The following is an 18854-nucleotide window of genomic DNA, read 5'->3' as shown; positions in this document are numbered from 1 at the left end:
TATCTTACTGTGAGGCTTATGCTCCATTACGTGGTCATCTTCTAAAAAAGTAGCATTCGTCGACACAAATACTTTATTATCTTTAGGATCGTATAAGTAACCACCTCTCATTCCTTTGGGGTAGTCTACAAAGAGACACAATTTTGATCAAGGTTCCAATTTCTTAGAATTTGCTTCGAGCACATGCACTAGGCAATCCTAGATCCCGAAATGATGTAAACTACGTTTATAACCATTCCACAACTTCAAAGGTGTTCCAATAACATTTTTAGATTGAACGTCATTCAAAATATAGGTTGCAGTCTGTACTGCATAATCCCAAAACGAGTCAGGTAAGGAAGAATCGAATCATGTCTAACAAGGTCGATTTCTTCTTTCTGATACACCATTCTGCTAAGACCAGGTGATAAGAGTTGGGATACAATTCCATGTTCTATCAAATAGTCCTAAAATTTTAGATCCATGTTCTCTCTACCTCGATCAGATCGAAATATTTTAATTGTTTTATTTAATACATTTTCAACTTCAACCTGTACTTCCTGGACTTTTCAAAGGCTTCAAACTTATGTTTCATTAAATAAACATACTCATATCTGGAATAATCATCAGTAAAAGTGATGAAATATTCAAACCCTTCTCTTACCTTAACATTCATTGGATCGCATAACTCCGAATGTTCAAGCTCTAAGGGTTCTTTGGCTTTGTGACATTTTCCAGTAAAAGATCTTTTAGTCATTTTGTCTTCAAGGCATAACTCACATACATGTAAAGAATTTTCTTCTAACTCACTTAGAAGTACATTTTTAACCAGTTTCTCAATCATATTGAGATTTATGTGTCCTAATCGTAGGTGCCAAACATGAGCATTTTCTTTAGTATAATTTTTTTGTCTTTTATTTTGAGTTACTACGGTCTTAAACAAATATAACAAACGTAACAAATGTAACAAATTAAAATTAAAACTAAAATTACTAATGTTGAACTTAATTGATTATAAAAATGATATATATATTTTATTTCATTAATCTAATACAATTATATAAAATTGTCATACTTAGTTTTATAAATTAATTACAAATATAACTTTTCATAAAATTATGATAGTATCTCTCATACACAACCAAACACAATCAACCTTGATTCCCAAACATCCGTAAAATTTTAAATTAAATTAAAATATGGATGGAAATTTTTATAAATAGAAATTTTTTTAAAATATTTAGATTTTATAACAAAAGGTTATAATAGTGTTGTGTACTTTTAGAATTTTTTACTATAAAATATAAATATTTTTAAATATATATTTTTTTATATTTAAAAGACCCAAAAACTGATACAATAATAATAACTAGTCAAGTTGGACGCTTAAGTTGATGAAAATGAAACTTGTGGTAAAAATGATTATTTTTCCTTTTAAAACTTGATCATGTTTACTAATTATTTGTTAAAATACATTTTTCGTTTAGTTTTTTTTTTTTTTTTTTGGCAATAACATAATTGCTATCTAATATATGTTCATATAATATATAGATATATAAACATTTATGATTTATCTAATATACATCCAATGAGAAAGTTGACATTTAAAGCCTATTTTCAAAAGCTAAAGTTGTGATGAAAATGATTCTTCCCATACCACCGGAAACCTTTTTGTTTCTTCTTTTTCTTTACGTTCCTCTAGACTAAAGTCAATATCTGTTTGGTAAACAAATTTCAATTTCAATTTCATTTCATTATCGTATTTTCAAGATATTTTAGGTAGATTTTTTCAAAATAATTTAGGTACGGTCATAGTGTAACCAATTCTGATTCACTTTATTATCTCCAGGTTGACTGACTCAGTAAATTATTTTTTAAAACTGTTAAATTTTGTAAACGTTATTTTTATGTTTTCATCGTTTGAAAAATTCAAAGCTGCCAAAAAAAGGGGAAAAAAAGAAAAAAAGAAAAACAACAAGAAGAGACAAATATATTATTTTACAACTCATTGTAGCATATTTTAGTTAGTAAGGTGTCACGAGATACACGTATTTTTATATATCTCTTATTATTATTTTAAAAAAATAATTAAAATATTTTAAAATATAAATAAAAAATTTACCACATGTCAAATTGTGATTAGATAATTTTGTGAGACATAACAAGATATGTGATATCTGGATGCTTAAACTATTTTTCTTTTTGAAATATTTAATTGGTGGTTGTCATTTAATAAATTTGTTGCAATATCTATTTTTAGACTATTAATTAAAGGCACCACTATATTTGTTTCAAAATATTTTTCAACTTTTCAATAAATCTTCTAATGAAAATCGATGACGATTCCACCAAATAAGAGATTCGGCCACAAAGTTTATATGAAACGAATTATTCAATTGTCAATTAATTTTGAGACAACACTTTATGTCATAGAGGAATCGAATTCAAAAAACATGACCCATAATTTGATTATTTATTATTTATCGTTTTTTTTAATAATGCTTTGATAACATTGGATGTGTTTTTCCCCTTCATTTTTAGCTTCTCATAAACACAACCTACTTAGTTTATCTTTCTTGTTTTCAAAGAAATATACAAAATCTGAAAACAACAAAATATTGTCTATAATTCTTCTCCAAGCATGTATATATTAATTTAGACGAAGATTGTTGTGTCGTGGATAAAGTCATTGACTTGAAGCAAGAACGGCATGATCTTAGTACTATATTGCAATAAACCAATTATTCACTAGATTCACACAACACCCATACTCTCACGTGCACTCGTTGGATAATGGATTGGAATCAATTGAAAAATTTAGCTTAGAAATGACGATGAGAGAAGCTAGGGTTTTCTGTGTATACGAAAACTTCTCAAACCTTTTTTTAAAAAGAGGAAAAAAATGTTCTAGAATTAATTCCAATTAACACAATTGCTTTGGCAAATAAAACGTTTGACGGTAGTAAAACAGTAATATTTTTTTATAAAAATTTAAAAACATATATATATTCCACCACCACCACCACACTTTAGATACTTTCTTGCAAGCATTTATATATGTATCCACTTATCAAGCCTAAATCTTTTGAGAACAGTCTCTACCTCTTTTATCTCAAAAACTATTTTTCCTTAAGCCAAAAGTCCAAAGTCATTAATATATAATATAGTCTATAATTTCTCATTTCCCTTCTAATATTTTTCTTAAAAAATACTTAAATAAAAACTTATCAAACATAAATTCATTTTTCAAAAGAAAAACGAATAAACAACCATTAGAATTTAGAAACAGTAAAAAGAAATGCTAATTGGCTATTGTTTTTGTTTTTGTTTTTTGTCTTTTTTTGTTTTTGATGCAAATTGGCCATTGCTAATACAATACATATCAAAGAATCTATTTTATCATATTATTATTTTTGAAACACAAAGAATCCCCTTTATCATTATTATATTTGAGATAATCAAATAATCTCTTGTCCATCGGACTTTAAATCAAATACCAAGAGAAAGAAAACCAAGAATCCTCATATTTAAAAAATAAAACCAATGCATAAAAAAAAAAAAAAACTAATAATATAAAGTAAATTAAAATTATAATAATAATAATTTATTTAAAAGAATTAAAGCAAAAAAAACTTGGTCCGTTTGATTCGGTCAACGGCGAACGTGGCAGCCACGTGGACAACCTTAGTGGTGGGTCCACCGAAGGTCTGGTTGTAGCCGATTCTCCAGCGCATCACGTTTCCGAGAAGGAAAAGGCAAAAACAAATTTTAAAATCCCATTTAGAAACGCCTTGAAAGAACAAACCAATCCAGAATCCAGAGAGGAGAGGAAGACCCACAGAGAGGCGACCGGAGTAGACGGGGGATTCGGCGGATCCGCGAGGAAAGATTCCCTTTCCGTTGCGGTGAGGAAGAACGGTTTCGATTTTATATATATTAATCTTACTAAACTTTCGAGGACAAGAAACTGCGATTTATACTGCCCCTTCTCCCGTCACCACTCAGTCAAATCACGAGTAAGTTCTTCCCTCACTTGTTGTTTGTTTTTTTTTTTTTCTTCCTCTCTTGTTTTTGATTGGAATCCCTCTTTTCGATGTATTTCATTGTTTTGATTGGTTGTTCCTTGTGGGTTTTGGGTTTTTCGTAATTTCGATTCGGAAATCTCTCCCCGAATGAGGGTTTTGTTTTCATCGAAATCTTAATCAGGGTTCGAGGGTCTTCTTGTTTTGATGGGATTTGTATTGGGTTGCGGCTGTTTCTTTATCTTTCTTCTCTGAGTTTGTCGTGATTGAGTAATTCTTTACGATTATGGCGATCGAATTCTGATGGGGGATTGGTATCTCTTTGATAGATTGATGGGGGCTTTGTTATAATTGAAGGGGTTTGGAATATATTTGGTCTGCAGGCTCAGCTTCATTGTTCCTGTGGATGTATCTTGTCGTCATTCAAGAAGAAGATCGGCTTGTGAATCTGCCCAAATCCTTTCTGGGTATTCTCAGGCCGCCTTATCTGTCTGTTGAGAGAAAGGCTTTCTCACATTGTGTTCACAGAGATAGATGGGATAAAGAATTCTTCAAGCTTCAGAGCGGATAATATCAATTTGTTGCTGTGAGATTGCTTTTTAAGTTGTTTTGGTTTCGAGCAGTTGTAAGGTGTTGGCTTATCCAAAATGAATCCCTCTCAAGGGTCTACCTTGTCCGCAAATGTTGCGGGGTTTGTTGATGGTTCGTCTGCAAAAAGAGAAGTCTCATACATTGACAGTCTACCTATTTATGTTAAAGAGCTGATAGCCGGTGGCGCTGCTGGTGCCTTTGCTAAGACTGCTGTTGCACCCTTGGAACGCATTAAGATACTCTTGCAGGTGATTTTTCTGTCGGTTATTGTTTTTGTTTTTGTTTATTAAACTGTATTACTGTTAATTGTCTTTTATTTGTATGCATGAATCACTTGTAAGACTCCAGAATTAAGTGTTGTATTGTAGTAGTTGGGATGGGTGTGGAGGATGAGGAAGCACACCTTGAATTATGCTCATGGATCACTTCTTTCAATCCCGAGAGGGCTCTGCCTATCTCAAGGTCAATTCAGATAAAAAGGATTTTAAGTTATTGAGTTTTCAACTTGAAGCTAAAGCCTAAGATTTGGAGGCTCCATAAGCCCTTACCATCAGGGCCTCCTTGGGTAGTGATGAATCTACAATTACTTTTTTAAGTAAATAAGATCCGTGCATGTTTGAGAGTGATTTTGAAATTATTAAAATCACCTTTGTTATGTTCAAAATCAATTTGAAACACGCCTTTAATCACTTAAAATTAATTTAATATTTCATTTACATTTTTCAATGCAATTTCCATGTCATTAAAATTGATATTGAATGATTAAAAATATGTCAAAATGATTTTGAAAATATCAAAAGTAATTTTAAGTGTTTCAGTTGCCAAACATGTCTTTAGTCACTTGGGAGAATAGGAGAAGCAGGTGAGATGATTATGGTACCAGACAGTCTTAGCGATACCCACCCAAATGATAATATATACAAAAGATGAGTTAGAATCAATTATACATATTGCCCAATTTATAGTGTTTAGGTTATGTGACTAACATGAAGATGATCAAGTCTTGATGGGTTTTTAATTTTTCATCCGTGGACAATATGTTCGATTTTCAAGCTATATGGAAATATATTTTCCTTTCTTTTCTGACCTCTGTGTTGTGAACATTGACAGACTAGAACTGAAGGATTCCATTCTCTTGGAGTCTTTCAATCTTTGAAGAAGGTGCTGAAGCATGAAGGTGTTCGTGGATTCTATAAGTAAAGAATTTTGTCTAGTTTTCTCCTTTTCTTTGTCTAAACTTATGCATTTGAAAATAAGTTATCTACTTTTTTTGCTTTTAGGGGAAATGGAGCAAGCGTTGTTCGGATTGTTCCTTATGCAGCTCTTCATTTCATGACATATGAGCAATATAGATGTTGGATCTTGAATAACTATCCAGGCTTAGGAGTTGGGCCTCATATTGATCTTTTAGCTGGTTCAATAGCTGGAGGAACAGCTGTTTTATGCACATACCCCTTGGACCTGGCACGAACAAAACTGGCTTACCAGGTATATGTTATTTTCTATTTCCTTTTTGTGAAAAATATTTTTCCTCCCTTTTTTGTGTCCTCAATCGTAGTAATCTTTGATTATATGAAATTTTTCTTCTTATCCCATTATCACCTCTTACATATATTCAAGATATGAATGATTTCTTGTTCAACCGCTTTACTCCGTCAATATCTATGAAGTTTAACTGTTGCTTTTCTTAGATCTCTTTTATACACCTCTGTGTTTGTTTTCTTGTGATATAGACTACTGACACAAGAATGAGGAACTCTGGTTTAAGAAGTTATCATACTCAACCTGCATACAATGGCATCAAGGACGTTCTAATGCACGTTTATAGAGCTGGTGGAGCACGTGGCCTTTATCGGGGTGTAGGTGTGTCTCCATTGCCATGTCTTTTCATCATTGTTTTCGGTTTATGCTATAGCATGATTTTAGTCATATTTACTTGAGAATTTCGCTCGGATTTTAGTTGTCGTCTTTCTATCTAAATATGTAATCTATTCTATATGGGTTAACTGATGAAAAAAGTTATCATGTATCAATAGGTCCAACACTCACAGGAATCCTTCCTTATGCTGGTTTGAAGTTCTACATTTATGAAAAACTGAAAAGTCACGTTCCTGAGGAGCATCAGAGTTCCATTGTGATGCGACTTTCTTGCGGAGCTCTGGCTGGATTATTGGGGCAGACGTTCACGTATCCCCTGGACGTTGTTAGAAGACAAATGCAGGTATAAATCTCGATCATTTTCAAACTTCTTTGTTAGGGTGTTCATCTCCATATTGACAAATCCTTTCGAAACTGAACTGAGCAAATTTGTCATCGAAGGTTGGAGATATGCCATCTTCACTTAATGGTCAAGTCAGATTTAGGAATTCGATTGAAGGTCTTACGATGATTGTTCGTAACCAAGGGTGGAGGCAGTTGTTTGCAGGACTGAGCATTAACTATATTAAGGTAATTGAGTTTGAAACACTAAAATTTAAATAGTAAATAAGACGGTGTAACTTTCATTTGGCAAAATGTAGCATAACCAACCATTGCTGCTGTAAACTGTACTTGTGATAACTCTCCCATTTTTGAATTGGCAGATTGTTCCTTCTGTGGCCATCGGATTTACAGCATATGACAGCATGAAGCTGTGGCTCCGAATCCCGCCTCGGCAGAAGACACAGTCGATTTCTTCTGCTGCATAAACTAAATCCTCTCTGATGTTGACGCTCTCTCTAGAATGCCCTTGTAACTGGTCTTTGCTAATTATGAACTACTACTCTCACACAACGTTTTGACTTCCATGTGTGCTTGAATCGATAATGCTCTTTCTAGTTCACTATATTTGGTATGTTCTTCACTCCCTCCTTGTGGGGAGTAAAAATGAAAGACTTTCCATGCTTTAGATTATATTTGCTGTTAAGTAAGACACAACCAAGTTCAAGAACCAGATTTCTCATTTAGTATTGATTAATATCGAGTGTAGTTTCAAAACTCCCCCCCGGTTAATAAAGTTAATGGATTTATATCATATTTGAAATCGAAATACAGAGCTGTATTAAACAAAATTAAAAGTTAAAAATATTTTTAAGCTCTACAAAATTTAAGAATCTATCATACAACATTTAAAATTTGAAACTATATTATGCTTTCTAATAACCGAATGTCAGAATGAATTTAGCTCAAATGATTATATCCAAATTATAAGAAAACCCATAGAGGCCATGATAAAGAAAGAGAATTCTTGGTTCAGTAAGACACTAGTCCTTATTGATATCAAAAGAGAAAGATACCTCTAGATTGTTTCTAACAATTAATAAAAGAAATTTATATAGATGATCTAGAATTTAGGTCTAAAATGTTAAATGAGTTTGTTTTTTTCAAAAAAAGTTAAATGACCTACTAAGTGAATAAAGTTACAAATTTGTTTCATTTTCTCTTTCCTTTTTCTCTAGCACAATTTCCTTTTCTTCTCTAACTCTAATGTGATTTCCTTCTTCTTCGACGAATTTCCACCCTTTCACTCGCTCGATGATCGAGCACAATCTCTGTTCCATGGTTTTGAGAGTGAGAGAGGAAAGAAGACGACCTATTTTGCAATAGCGTGTGACTCTGAATATTCACAAATTGTTCAATGAATAAAAATATGCATAGAGATGTTTTGCAAATGGATTGTTATCGAGAGAGCAAAAGCAAGATGAACTTTTTTGCGTATGCGAATTTGGTTTGATAATTTCACTCGAACTGACATCAGCAAGAGTAAATTGACATTTTTCTGAAAATTTGGCATTTTGAGCCCAATTCTCGGATTACCCGTACAAATTTCTCAATTAATTACTACTTTTGTACTCCCATCCAACCAGTCTTAGGTTCGAGTCCTAGGTAAAGTATCCACTAATGTACTAAAAAAAACTAATTGTCTAGGTATGGTTTGATAATCTTTTGATGTTTTGTTTTCTATTTTGGAAATAAAGCTTATTTTCCCCTAGTTTCTTGCATTTTTGTTGATTAAAAGAGTTGAATTTTTAGCTAGATTCTAAACATAAAAACAAGGTTTTAAAAACTACCTTTTTAGTTTTTGAAATTGGCTTTATGTTTGAAAACATTGGTAGAAAATAGATAATAATGTAAAAAATTTAGAGGTATAAAAAATGTTGATAAACTTAATTTAGAAAAAAACAAAAAACAAAAAATCTCATTTGGTAATCATTTTGTTTTTAAAAATTAAGCCTATAATACTACGTCCACTCTAAATTTTTTTTTCTTCTGTTATTTACTTTTCTATCAATGGTTTAGAAAACCCAAACCAAAATTTGAAAACTAAAAAAGAAATAACTTTTAAAAGTTTGTTTTTGTTTTTATAGTTTAACAAAAAATTTAACTATTATATTTAAAGAAAAAACGAAATAGATACCAATTGAAATCTAAATGATTATCGAACGGACTTCCCCTTTGAAAGAAGTAAGTGGTACAACAAAACTAATGAGATAATATCACCCAAACTAATCAGGATAAAGAGAAAGTAGTAAGGAAGAAGCATGCTTTTCCATATGTTGATAACGCTTCATATAAGAGAAGGAAACAGATATCCCGAAGTCTTTAGATTCATCAATGAAAATTCGTCCAACAGATTAATAACCTTAGAAATAAAAAAAAATCAGACCCCACCAAAGTGTTCTGCACACTAATAGAAAGGATCCATTTGTTTTTGTTTTGAAATTTAATTAATAATTCAAATATCTAGTGTAAAATACTTAATGAGCAAACGACCACAATTTCAAAAGTAAAAGCATATGAACAAACGGCGTCTAAAAGGATTTGAAGGCAGACTTTTTCAAAAAAACTAAAAACAACTTCAACAATGGCAGCCAATTGTGTATATATACATATATTATATACATGAAGAGATTGGTTTTATGGAGTCTCAACAGCCTTCTGAAAGAGGTAGATAGAATTAAGAAATGACATTCAATTTCAATAATGGCTGACAGTACAGCAGGTGGAACCATGCATCGTTAAGCTTCCATGGCTGGCTTTTCTTGTCGGATATTACTGTTTCATCAATTAACAAATCGACTACTTGGCATTATTTACCTTTTTCTAAGCCAACGTCGCCTATATTAGCTTAAATTAATCCATGACTTTCTGTCTACGACTGCCGACTATGATTCTCCAGTTTGAAAACGACTATTGGCCCAGATAACGAAAACTCCATTAAAATACACCCTCAACTTTTGCATCAAATACATCCAAATTTCAGTAGAAAGCTTCCTTCATCTTCCATTGAATCACAAGCAGAACATCCTCAAAGTTGATTTCAGGTTTGAAACTCATTTTCTTGAAATCCCATCTGGGTTATCTATCTCTTTCCCAGAAATGGTCACAATCTTCCTGCTTCTTTTTGCTTTTTCTTTTCCATGAGTGAATTGAATCCCCCTTTTGCCTTCAGATTTGCAGAACAGAGAGATGAATGTTCAGAAATCTTGCTTGAAAGAGGAAGTAGGAAGGGTTAATAGAATCAGAGCAAAAGACCCACCAAAATTACAGAGTTTGCAACTAAAACCAGTCTCTGATTCTTTCAACAATATGGTCGTTGACCACAAAAGTTCCTCTTCCTCAGAGAGAAAAATTCGACAACCCGAAAATCTGAGAAAACCCAGCATTTCACTTCCTAAGCCGGTCGTTGTTTCTTCTATTAAGTCAGTCAGCGAATTGGATTCTGCTGCAACTAAGCTACAAAAGGTCTACAAAAGCTATAGAACCAGAAGGAACCTGGCAGATTGTGCAGTTGTGGTTGAGGAGCTATGGTCTGCAAAAGAATTCTCTCTCTTTTTCCTTTTTTGGTTTAAGGAAGTTGAATGCTTTGTTTCTCACTCTGCTCAATAAACTTTGAAGGTGGAAAGCTTTAGACTTTGCAGCTCTCAAGGTAAGCTCTGTGTCATTCTTCGACGTCCAAAAGACAGAAACCGCTACGTCTCGCTGGTCTCGGGCAAGGACAAGAGCTGCGAAGGTAAATTATTGGTATGAATATGCTTCATGTTTGTGGAAATTGGGACACTGATGATGTTTTCTCACTTGTCTAGGTTGGGAAAGGTTTATCAAAGGATGAGAATGCTCAAAAACTAGCTCTACAACACTGGCTTGAAGCAGTAAGTTCATATGATTCAAAGTCTTTTTTTTTGTATCCTCTACATTGTCATCTGAACTGAAAAAGTTGTATTTGAGTTATTTGCAAGAAAAACAATCTTATTTGATACCTAACATTTCAGATGAGCAGTTCGAAATAATTTCAATGTACAGGAATCCGATTTTTTTTTTTCTTTTCACATACTAGATACAAATTCAATGTTCAGTAACAAACCTTTATTGAACTTTCGAGCAGATTGATCCTCGCCACCGCTATGGACATAACTTGCATTTCTACTATGATGTTTGGTTCGACAGCAAGAGCACTCAACCTTTCTTCTACTGGTAATTTCCCTCTCCAACGGCTGGTACCATTACATTAGTAAATCCTCCCCATCCACTATCGAAAGCTTTCATTCTTATACTTCAAGCTTTCTTTTAAAAGGTTGGATATTGGTGATGGGAAGAGGGAAAATCTTGAGAAGTGCCGTAGATCAGTTCTGTATAAGCAATGCATCAAGTACCTTGGACCAGTAAGCCCCACCCTCAGTTCTGTGTTGTAGTTTGTACTCCATTGCAAACATTAAGCAATTGTTTCTTCTTCATTTCTGTTGCAGAAAGAAAGGGAGGAGTACCAGGTGATTGTGGAGAATGGAAAGCTTGTTTACAAGCAAAGCAGAATACCGGTCAACACGGTTGAAGATTCCAAGTGGATTTTTGTACTCAGCACATCAAGAGATCTGTATGTGGGGCAGAAGAAGAAAGGTCTCTTTCAACACTCCAGCTTCCTGTCTGGAGGGGCTATAACAGCTGCAGGAAGATTGGTCGCCATTGATGGAATTCTTAAGGTGCATAATTGAATGCTTGAGCATATGGGTGTTGTTTTGGATAAACATTCTGTAGAGTAATTGATAGAGGTGATGTTTTCATTTGAATTTTCTTTAGGCTATATGGCCATACAGTGGTCATTACCTCCCAACAGAGAACAATTTTAAGGAGTTCATTAGTTTCCTTGAAGAACATACAGTGGACTTGACCAATGTTAAGGTAACTATTTAGATATAACTGCATTAATGCAGTTTTCTGTACTAGTTTTCCTGAATCTCCTCAATGGGGTTTTCTTCATAATTACTCAGAGGTGTTCAGTAGATGATGACAACTACTCATATGAAGACGCGAGCAAAGAAACATTGACAATAACATCTCCAGAAGACATGGTTTCAGATGATGTCGATTTGGCAGTACCCGTCAAGTTGGTTACAACTAATGAGCAGCACGTGAATCCGGGCAGCAGCAGAGAGGCACCATTGATAGACATACCAAAGCGCTTGCTGTGCAGATGGAGCAGTGGAGTTGGCCCCAGAATTGGGTGTGTGAAGGAGTATCCAGCAGAGTTGCAAGCACGGGCACTGGAGCAAGTGAACTTGTCACCAAGACCCTCACCGGGTTTCTTCGGAGGCTCGCTTCCGATACCTTCACCACGGCCGAGCCCGAAGATCAGGATGTCTCCTAGGCTCTCATATATGGGGATCCCCAGCCCCAGGGTGCCTGTGAGTCTGTGACAGAGCCCATCTAAGTCTCTGATTTGGATCGCATTTTCATGTAAATGGTACTCATCCTTGTTATTTCTACCTCTAATGATTTGAAAAGTACATATCCTGTTTCACTGGATCATTTTCTTCCCTGGAATAAAGAACAAAATTCATTTTCCAATCCCCCAAACGTGAGGAAAAGGGAAAACAACTTTATAGTTCAGGGCCCATGTTATCTTGATGTGTGTCTCTATCCCAGCAAAGGTATAAATGCGAGAAACCTCAAATGTATGCCTTTGGAACCCTTCCAAAATAAGAAAAATATGAGATGCTTTTTAATGCCATGAAGGAAAATTACAGTCAAACCATGAATCTGGAAATCCACTGACATTAAACAAAATCTCTCATCCTGTAAGAAGCTGCATTCCAGAGCGAGAGAAAGAGAGAGCAACCACCTCTAGGTACATGTTCTTTCTTTCTCATGAGAAAACAAAGCACGCGATTCTTTCTTCTTCTGTCAGAAAAGGATATCAATTAACCAATTGCATTCATACGTACAACATAGAAGTTCACTAAACAATTCTATCACATTAAAAAAAAAAATCGAGTACAATATAGGCTGCACCTATCTATTGTACAACCCAACAGTAACAATGAAGGGTTGCTATGTGTTTAAAAAAGTTTTTTTAATTAAAAAATGATTTGTCTTTTTTTAAAATTTATTTTTACCATGTAAAGGCAACGAGAGAATGAGATTAAGCGGCACACCTAATCATTGCCCGTAAGTTAATAAAGCCTAGAACTTCAAACTTGTTTATTCCATCTTACATAACAGAGCTTAACATTATTAAGCTCAAACACGAATAATGAATCAAGGACCAAAAGCCCTTCAAGATCTAAAATATTTTATCAGAACTATATTTCCTAAGCTATGACAAAGGAAAATAGCTGCCTTTTGGTATCTTCCACATAAAATAGCGAACACCTCACTATACTTGAGGGAAAAAATTTGGATCTAGTTTACAGCAGACTCGTACACTTCAAATGAATAGCAGTTAATGGTTCTCAATTAGTGAATGGGATGATTACTCTTGACTTAATGATAATGAAATCAGCAAATGACTGAATCTTCACGCAGGTTTCCTTTCTCTGCACATGCCTGCAAATAAAACCACGGATGAAAAAAATAACCACAACAAATTTATCATAACCAAAAATATTGAAGTACATAATATTGAAAAACCAATGAGTTTCAAAGGATATAAGGAAACAGGAACAATCTGTGGCTCCCCTGCAATATCCACCATTGCTTCCTACACGAGCCAGCTGAAACCTATTCCACATGAACAGAAGCAAAATGCCAAACATATTGACTACACCGTTATGTTTATGGCTTCGACCGGAGGAACCCCATTTGATCGACGAGTTCCTGCAAGTCCTCAGTCCAATCCAGGGGTTCAGCAATCAGATCCTCCACTTCCACATCAACATCTGATTGATTACCAACAGTTATGGCTTCTTCTGGATGTCCAGCTATAAGATCTTCAGCCCAAAGTTGACCGAAAACCCCCAATTCCTCATGAGCAGAGTGACCCATATCAGAAACAGGGTCCGTAATCTCAATGCTTGACTCGTCTTCAAAGTTAACTGTTAACAGCGTCTCTATATCTGGTTCAGAAGTTTCTAGCTCTTCTTGTTTAACAGCTACTGATACATTCTCATCCTGGAGATTCTCTACACTTGGGCTGGCAGTTAGTCTTCGCTTTCGTCCAATTTCAACGCATCTCAATTCTTTTCCCTGATTACTATGAATAAATTTCTGAATGAAGGAAGGGTTCTTGAGGGCTTTGCTGAGGAATGTCATGATCTGCTTCTGTTTACTCTCTGCTTTCTCTAACCTATCCTCCATGGCCATTATTTGCTCTCTTGAGCTCTGGTGTTGCTGCCTCAATCTCACTAATTCCGCCATTAACGAGCTTCTGTCCCTTCTCAACCTCTCAAGGTCGGCTTCCAGTCCAAATTGCCCTAATTCCACACATGTTCCTCCTTGGTGCTGGATGTTTTGATGTGAATGTCTCCTCCTCTTTATGGTTCTTAACAGATGTCGCTGTCCTCCCAGAAACCCCTCATTCGCAAACTCCCAACGATCAGGATCGACTTTACGAAAACCCTAAATTGAAGAATTTCAACATCAACGAGTTCAGATCACCAAAATTTCAAAGATACTTGAGCAACAAGAAGAAGAAAAAGAAAGAAAGACAACGAAAATCGATCTTAATGAAAACTTACATAAGTATTGAGTTGACGAATGAAACTAGAGAAATTGGAGTGCTTGAAGTAACGAGGCAGCAAAGTAGTAGAGAATTTGTGATAATCCCAAACGATGAAACTATTACGAGCTTTACTCCAGGAAACAATGGAGTCCGTCAATGGATCTTCCACCATTTCAAAGGTCTTCGTCAGAAATGGAGGCGGACCAACATCGTGTAGCCCTTCGATCGGCTGAGGAGTGACGGATGAAGACGAGGAAGAAAAAGAAGAAGAAGAAGAAGAAGACGCCGCCGTGCCGGTGGCCACTGCTGACTCCTCTGGTTTCACTTTCAGTTCATCCATTGCTGGTTTGATCGGAAGTAGTTAATCCGGGATTGGGAAGTTAATGAGCGTGATTAATTAAAGAAGGAAAGAGATTTTAGAGTTTGATTGAATGATAAAAGGAGGGAAGAAACTGAATTTTAATGGCGTCGGAGTAGAAGGTTCTAGGACTGCGTATGTCTTTTTCAGGTGTTTGTTAGAAGCTTCTTGCCACTTGTCCAATTCATCAAAATATCTCATGGAAGCTTCTCGTTTCTTCTAGTCTTGTGAAACACATGGGGAGGAAACTATTAGTTTCAAAGATATTTTGTTTATTAAATTTTGAAATATCCATTTAGTTTGTACTTTAAAGTTTCTTCAACTTTAGTCTATATATTAAAAAAAAATAAAATTGAACTTTAGATTTACAGAGATGGTACTTTAATCTTCATTAAAAAAGTAAAATAATTTAATTACATAAAATATATCTGTATTATCAAACATGAGTATGGTTTAACAAATGTGAACCTTATACTATCAACCTCGAGATTTGAGATTCAATCTCTCTACTCCATCATGTCTACCATTGTCACTTGTGCACTCCATAAGTTTGGCATATAGATGTGTTGGTGACCTTTTGGTTTGTTGTTTGTATCTCTTATCCTGGCATACCTAAAAAAATTCATGAAAAATAATCAATAATTATAGAGGCTTTTTAAATATAAAAAATGGGCCAAACTATTTACAAAATTCGCTAAAGTCCAATTATAGTCTATGTACAGTCAGGTGAAATTCCAGAAAAGCCAATGTAACCCATGCCACGCGACCAACTCGCACCCGATTAATTGCGTGTAAGCCCACAACCCAAACCATCGACTGACACGCGACCCACATCCTCGGCTCAACAACAAAGCGACCCGAACCAGAAGAAACTGTGACAACCAAATGACCTTCTTCTAACCCACAATTATTGTCTTTCTCCATCAACGAACTAACACCATTTTTGAACCGTTCTTCACCATTTTCTTTGATTTCATCTCTTGAGCCTTTATCATTTTTCTTCTCCTCTTTCTTCTCTCCCCTCTCCTCATTCTTCTTCTTCTTCTCCTCCTCCTCTTCTTCAACTAATAATAGAAACTTTTAATTTAGTCAAAATACTATGTGATGCTATCTTTAATATACCTTAGTCAAAATAAAACATTCAAATTAGTTAAAATATATCTTACCTGAGTGATACTATCTTTAATATTGTTAATAGACATTGATAGAGCTCTATCAGTATCTATCACTGATAGACACTACTCTATCACTGTCTATCGACGATAGATAGTGATAGAGCTATATTAATGTCTATAACTGATAGAAAATAATGAGTAATTTCTATTAGTATTAGACACTGATAGGGCTCTATAACTTATTAATGTTTTCATTGTCTATCGCGATAAAATGGAACTTGCGTGAATTTTTTCGATAAAATTTTTTGCTAATAGATAGTGATTGATAGATTACTATCATTATCTATCAATGGTAGGTAGTGATAGTGTTGGATTTGATGTCCTAAATCTCATATATCTTGTAATTTGTACAAATAAATTATATATTTAATAAAATAGAAGGTATTTTAACTATTATAAAAGTACACAAAAACAAGAAACTAGAGCATACAATACACGCCCAATACAAAATCTCCCACTTGTCCTAGACTAGATGTGGTCTGTCCCGTAGATCCATACTCTCTAGGTGACCCTCAAAGACTTTAGTTATGAGGGCCTTTGTAAACGGATCAACATTATTGTGTACCGAAGCTATCTACGTGACGATCACATTCCCTTGATGCACAATATCTCATATCAGGTGATACTTTCGCTGTATGTACTTCCCGCGCTTGTGACTTCTGGGCTCCCTAAAATTTGCCACAACACCACTATTATCACAATAAAGGGTGATGAACTTTGACATGTCTAGAATTACTTCCAGATTAGTCAAGAATTTTCTGAGCCAAACAACCTTCTTGGCAGCTTCACAAGCCGTTACATATTCTGCCTCTGTAGTGAAGTCAGCAATGCACCCTTCCTTGGTGCTTCTCCAGATTACAACCCCTTCGTTAAAAGTGAATATTGGTCTTGAAATAGATTTCTTGGAATCCTTTTTAGTCTAAAAATCAGAGTTTGTGTATCCTGCAAGGATCAAATTCTTAGACCCATACACAAGCATGTAGTCCCTTGTTCTTTGAAGATACTTGAGGATGGTTTTAACGACAGTCTAGTGATCTAATCCAAGATTAGACTGATAACTATTGACTATCCCCATTGTGTAACAGATGTTAGGTCTAGTACATAACATTGCATATATCAGGCTGCCAATAGCCGATGCATAGGGGATCCGTCTCATATCTTCAATTTCTTGAGGTCTCTTAGGACACTGTTCCTTAGAAAAAATAACTCCATGCTTGAAAGGTAGCAAACCTCTGCAGGAGTTTTGCTTGAATAATTGACAAGCATTTTGTCAATGTATGATGCCTGAGATAATGCCAGTGATTTATTCTTTTGATCCCTAAAGATCTAAATACCTAGAACAAACTGCGCCTCTCCTAAATTTTTCATTTGGAATTGGATCGTCAGCCACCGTTTAGTTTCAGTTAGTAACCTACATCATTCCAAATGAGTGGGATATCATCTACGTACTGTTGGGATTGGTTTCCTAATTCTCTCGGAGTCTCGTTGTTTTGTAAAGATACACATTGTTTGATGAATAAAATAATTGTTATTTAATTCTGGCATTTACTCATATCCAATAAACAAAACTCCTTGGTTATCTTATGTGAACTTAAGCATATATATGTGATATACAAGTAGATAATGCCTTAAGTGATAACCTAAATAGATCTGTAGTATAAGGATTAAGGTGGGATACCTGATCCTGGTGACACTATGGATACGACTAGCTTTGTAGAGGTTTGCAAGTGTTGTAAACTACTACAGATGGTAGATCCTGACCATTCATGTGGAGACGTGCGAGCGAGGGTGTCCTATACAAAGAGTTTGTATAAGACCTGGACCACGAGATGACTAGACTCTGTATATAATGCCGTTGACACTAGAGGCTTGCATCTCACCTAAACGACCATAGGTGACACGGCCTCAATCCTGAGTGTTTTGGGAACTTCTACCTTTGAAGGTAGTCCTTTGATTAGTATGGGGTGAGAGTGGCCAGATTGCCAACTCAACATGCCTACCTTTTTAGGGACTTGTCTGATCTAGGAGTAGGGAACTTAATCCATAAGATGGAATTCACTCATTTCCCGAAGCAAGCACTACAAGAAATTTGGGCTTTGATGTCGGTTGGGAAAAACTAAAATGGATGTATAATATCGGTTTCTTAAAAAAAAATCGGACCTTTAATGTCGGTTTTAAACCGACATTGTAGGTGTACTTATAATGTCGGTTTAAAACCGACATTGTAGGTCAATTTTTTTTTGTTTCCCTCTCTCCCATTTTCATTTCCCGCCTCCCCCAATTATCAATAAGAAAATAAAAAACTAATATATATATTGTGTAAAAGAAAAAAAAATTGACCCTCAAATTAAATCCCCAATCTTCTTCTTTTTCTTCTCTGCCCAAGCCTTCCCACGTCGCCTTCCTCAACTGCACGTTCGCTGGCCAAGACCCTTTCTCCGATCGCCTCACCGTGCATCGCCTAGCGTCGCCATTGAGCCTTCTTTCTCTCTCTCTCCCCTGTCGAACTCTCTTTCTAACCCACAGAAAAGTAGATCCACCACTTGAAGTTCCGATCTTTCTTTCTCTCTCCCACTCTCACCAATCTGCAACCCATATGATTTTTCTTATTGATTCTTGAATACCCTTTGCTTGTTTCTCTCGACCATGGATTTGACGGAAAGAGCAGCTCCATATTGTTGGATCTAACCATCGTGCAACTCATGTTCGTAGATTGATTTTGTCCATGCCTAAAGTTCATGTTCATTAACTAGTCTTGTTCTGATGGAAAAATCAGAGAGTAAATTTTTATGGAGGAAGAAATGAGAGAGATTGAA

General features: G+C 35.1%; 3 protein-coding genes across 4 annotated transcripts; 2 read left to right on the top strand and 1 right to left on the bottom strand.

Moving 5' to 3' along the window:
• Positions 1 to 3754: 3754 nt before the first annotated feature.
• On the top strand, positions 3755 to 7484 carry LOC120076836 (mitochondrial carrier protein CoAc1). Of its 2 annotated transcripts, none has more exons than XM_039030778.1 (8): positions 3755 to 3995; positions 4385 to 4840; positions 5703 to 5788; positions 5873 to 6080; positions 6326 to 6455; positions 6629 to 6813; positions 6912 to 7040; positions 7175 to 7484. In XM_039030778.1, exons 2-8 carry the CDS (start codon positions 4649 to 4651, stop codon positions 7277 to 7279), a joined length of 1035 nt encoding a protein of 344 aa, XP_038886706.1. In that variant the 5' UTR covers positions 3755 to 3995; positions 4385 to 4648; the 3' UTR covers positions 7280 to 7484. The 2 variants fall into 2 exon arrangements, with proteins under 2 accessions (XP_038886706.1, XP_038886705.1); XM_039030777.1 differs by having other exon boundaries at positions 4331 to 4840.
• Positions 7485 to 9387: 1903 nt separating this feature from the next.
• On the top strand, positions 9388 to 12458 carry LOC120075777 (IQ domain-containing protein IQM4-like). The gene is made up of 9 exons (XM_039029441.1): positions 9388 to 9895; positions 10024 to 10381; positions 10470 to 10584; positions 10658 to 10723; positions 10957 to 11045; positions 11146 to 11233; positions 11318 to 11548; positions 11646 to 11747; positions 11837 to 12458. Exons 2-9 carry the CDS (start codon positions 10041 to 10043, stop codon positions 12260 to 12262), a joined length of 1458 nt encoding a protein of 485 aa, XP_038885369.1. The 5' UTR covers positions 9388 to 9895; positions 10024 to 10040; the 3' UTR covers positions 12263 to 12458.
• Positions 12459 to 13007: 549 nt separating this feature from the next.
• On the bottom strand, positions 13008 to 14994 carry LOC120075778 (heat stress transcription factor A-2). The gene is made up of 2 exons (XM_039029442.1): positions 14522 to 14994; positions 13008 to 14402 (listed from the first exon to the last, which is right to left on the bottom strand). Exons 1-2 carry the CDS (start codon positions 14843 to 14845, stop codon positions 13620 to 13622), a joined length of 1107 nt encoding a protein of 368 aa, XP_038885370.1. The 5' UTR covers positions 14846 to 14994; the 3' UTR covers positions 13008 to 13619.
• Between the last annotated feature and the right edge of the window lie 3860 nt (positions 14995 to 18854).

Source organism: Benincasa hispida, chromosome 4, assembly GCF_009727055.1.
Source record: "Benincasa hispida cultivar B227 chromosome 4, ASM972705v1, whole genome shotgun sequence".
Lineage (NCBI taxonomy): Eukaryota > Viridiplantae > Streptophyta > Magnoliopsida > Cucurbitales > Cucurbitaceae > Benincasa > Benincasa hispida.
This window is presented reverse-complemented; position numbering and strand designations above follow the sequence as displayed.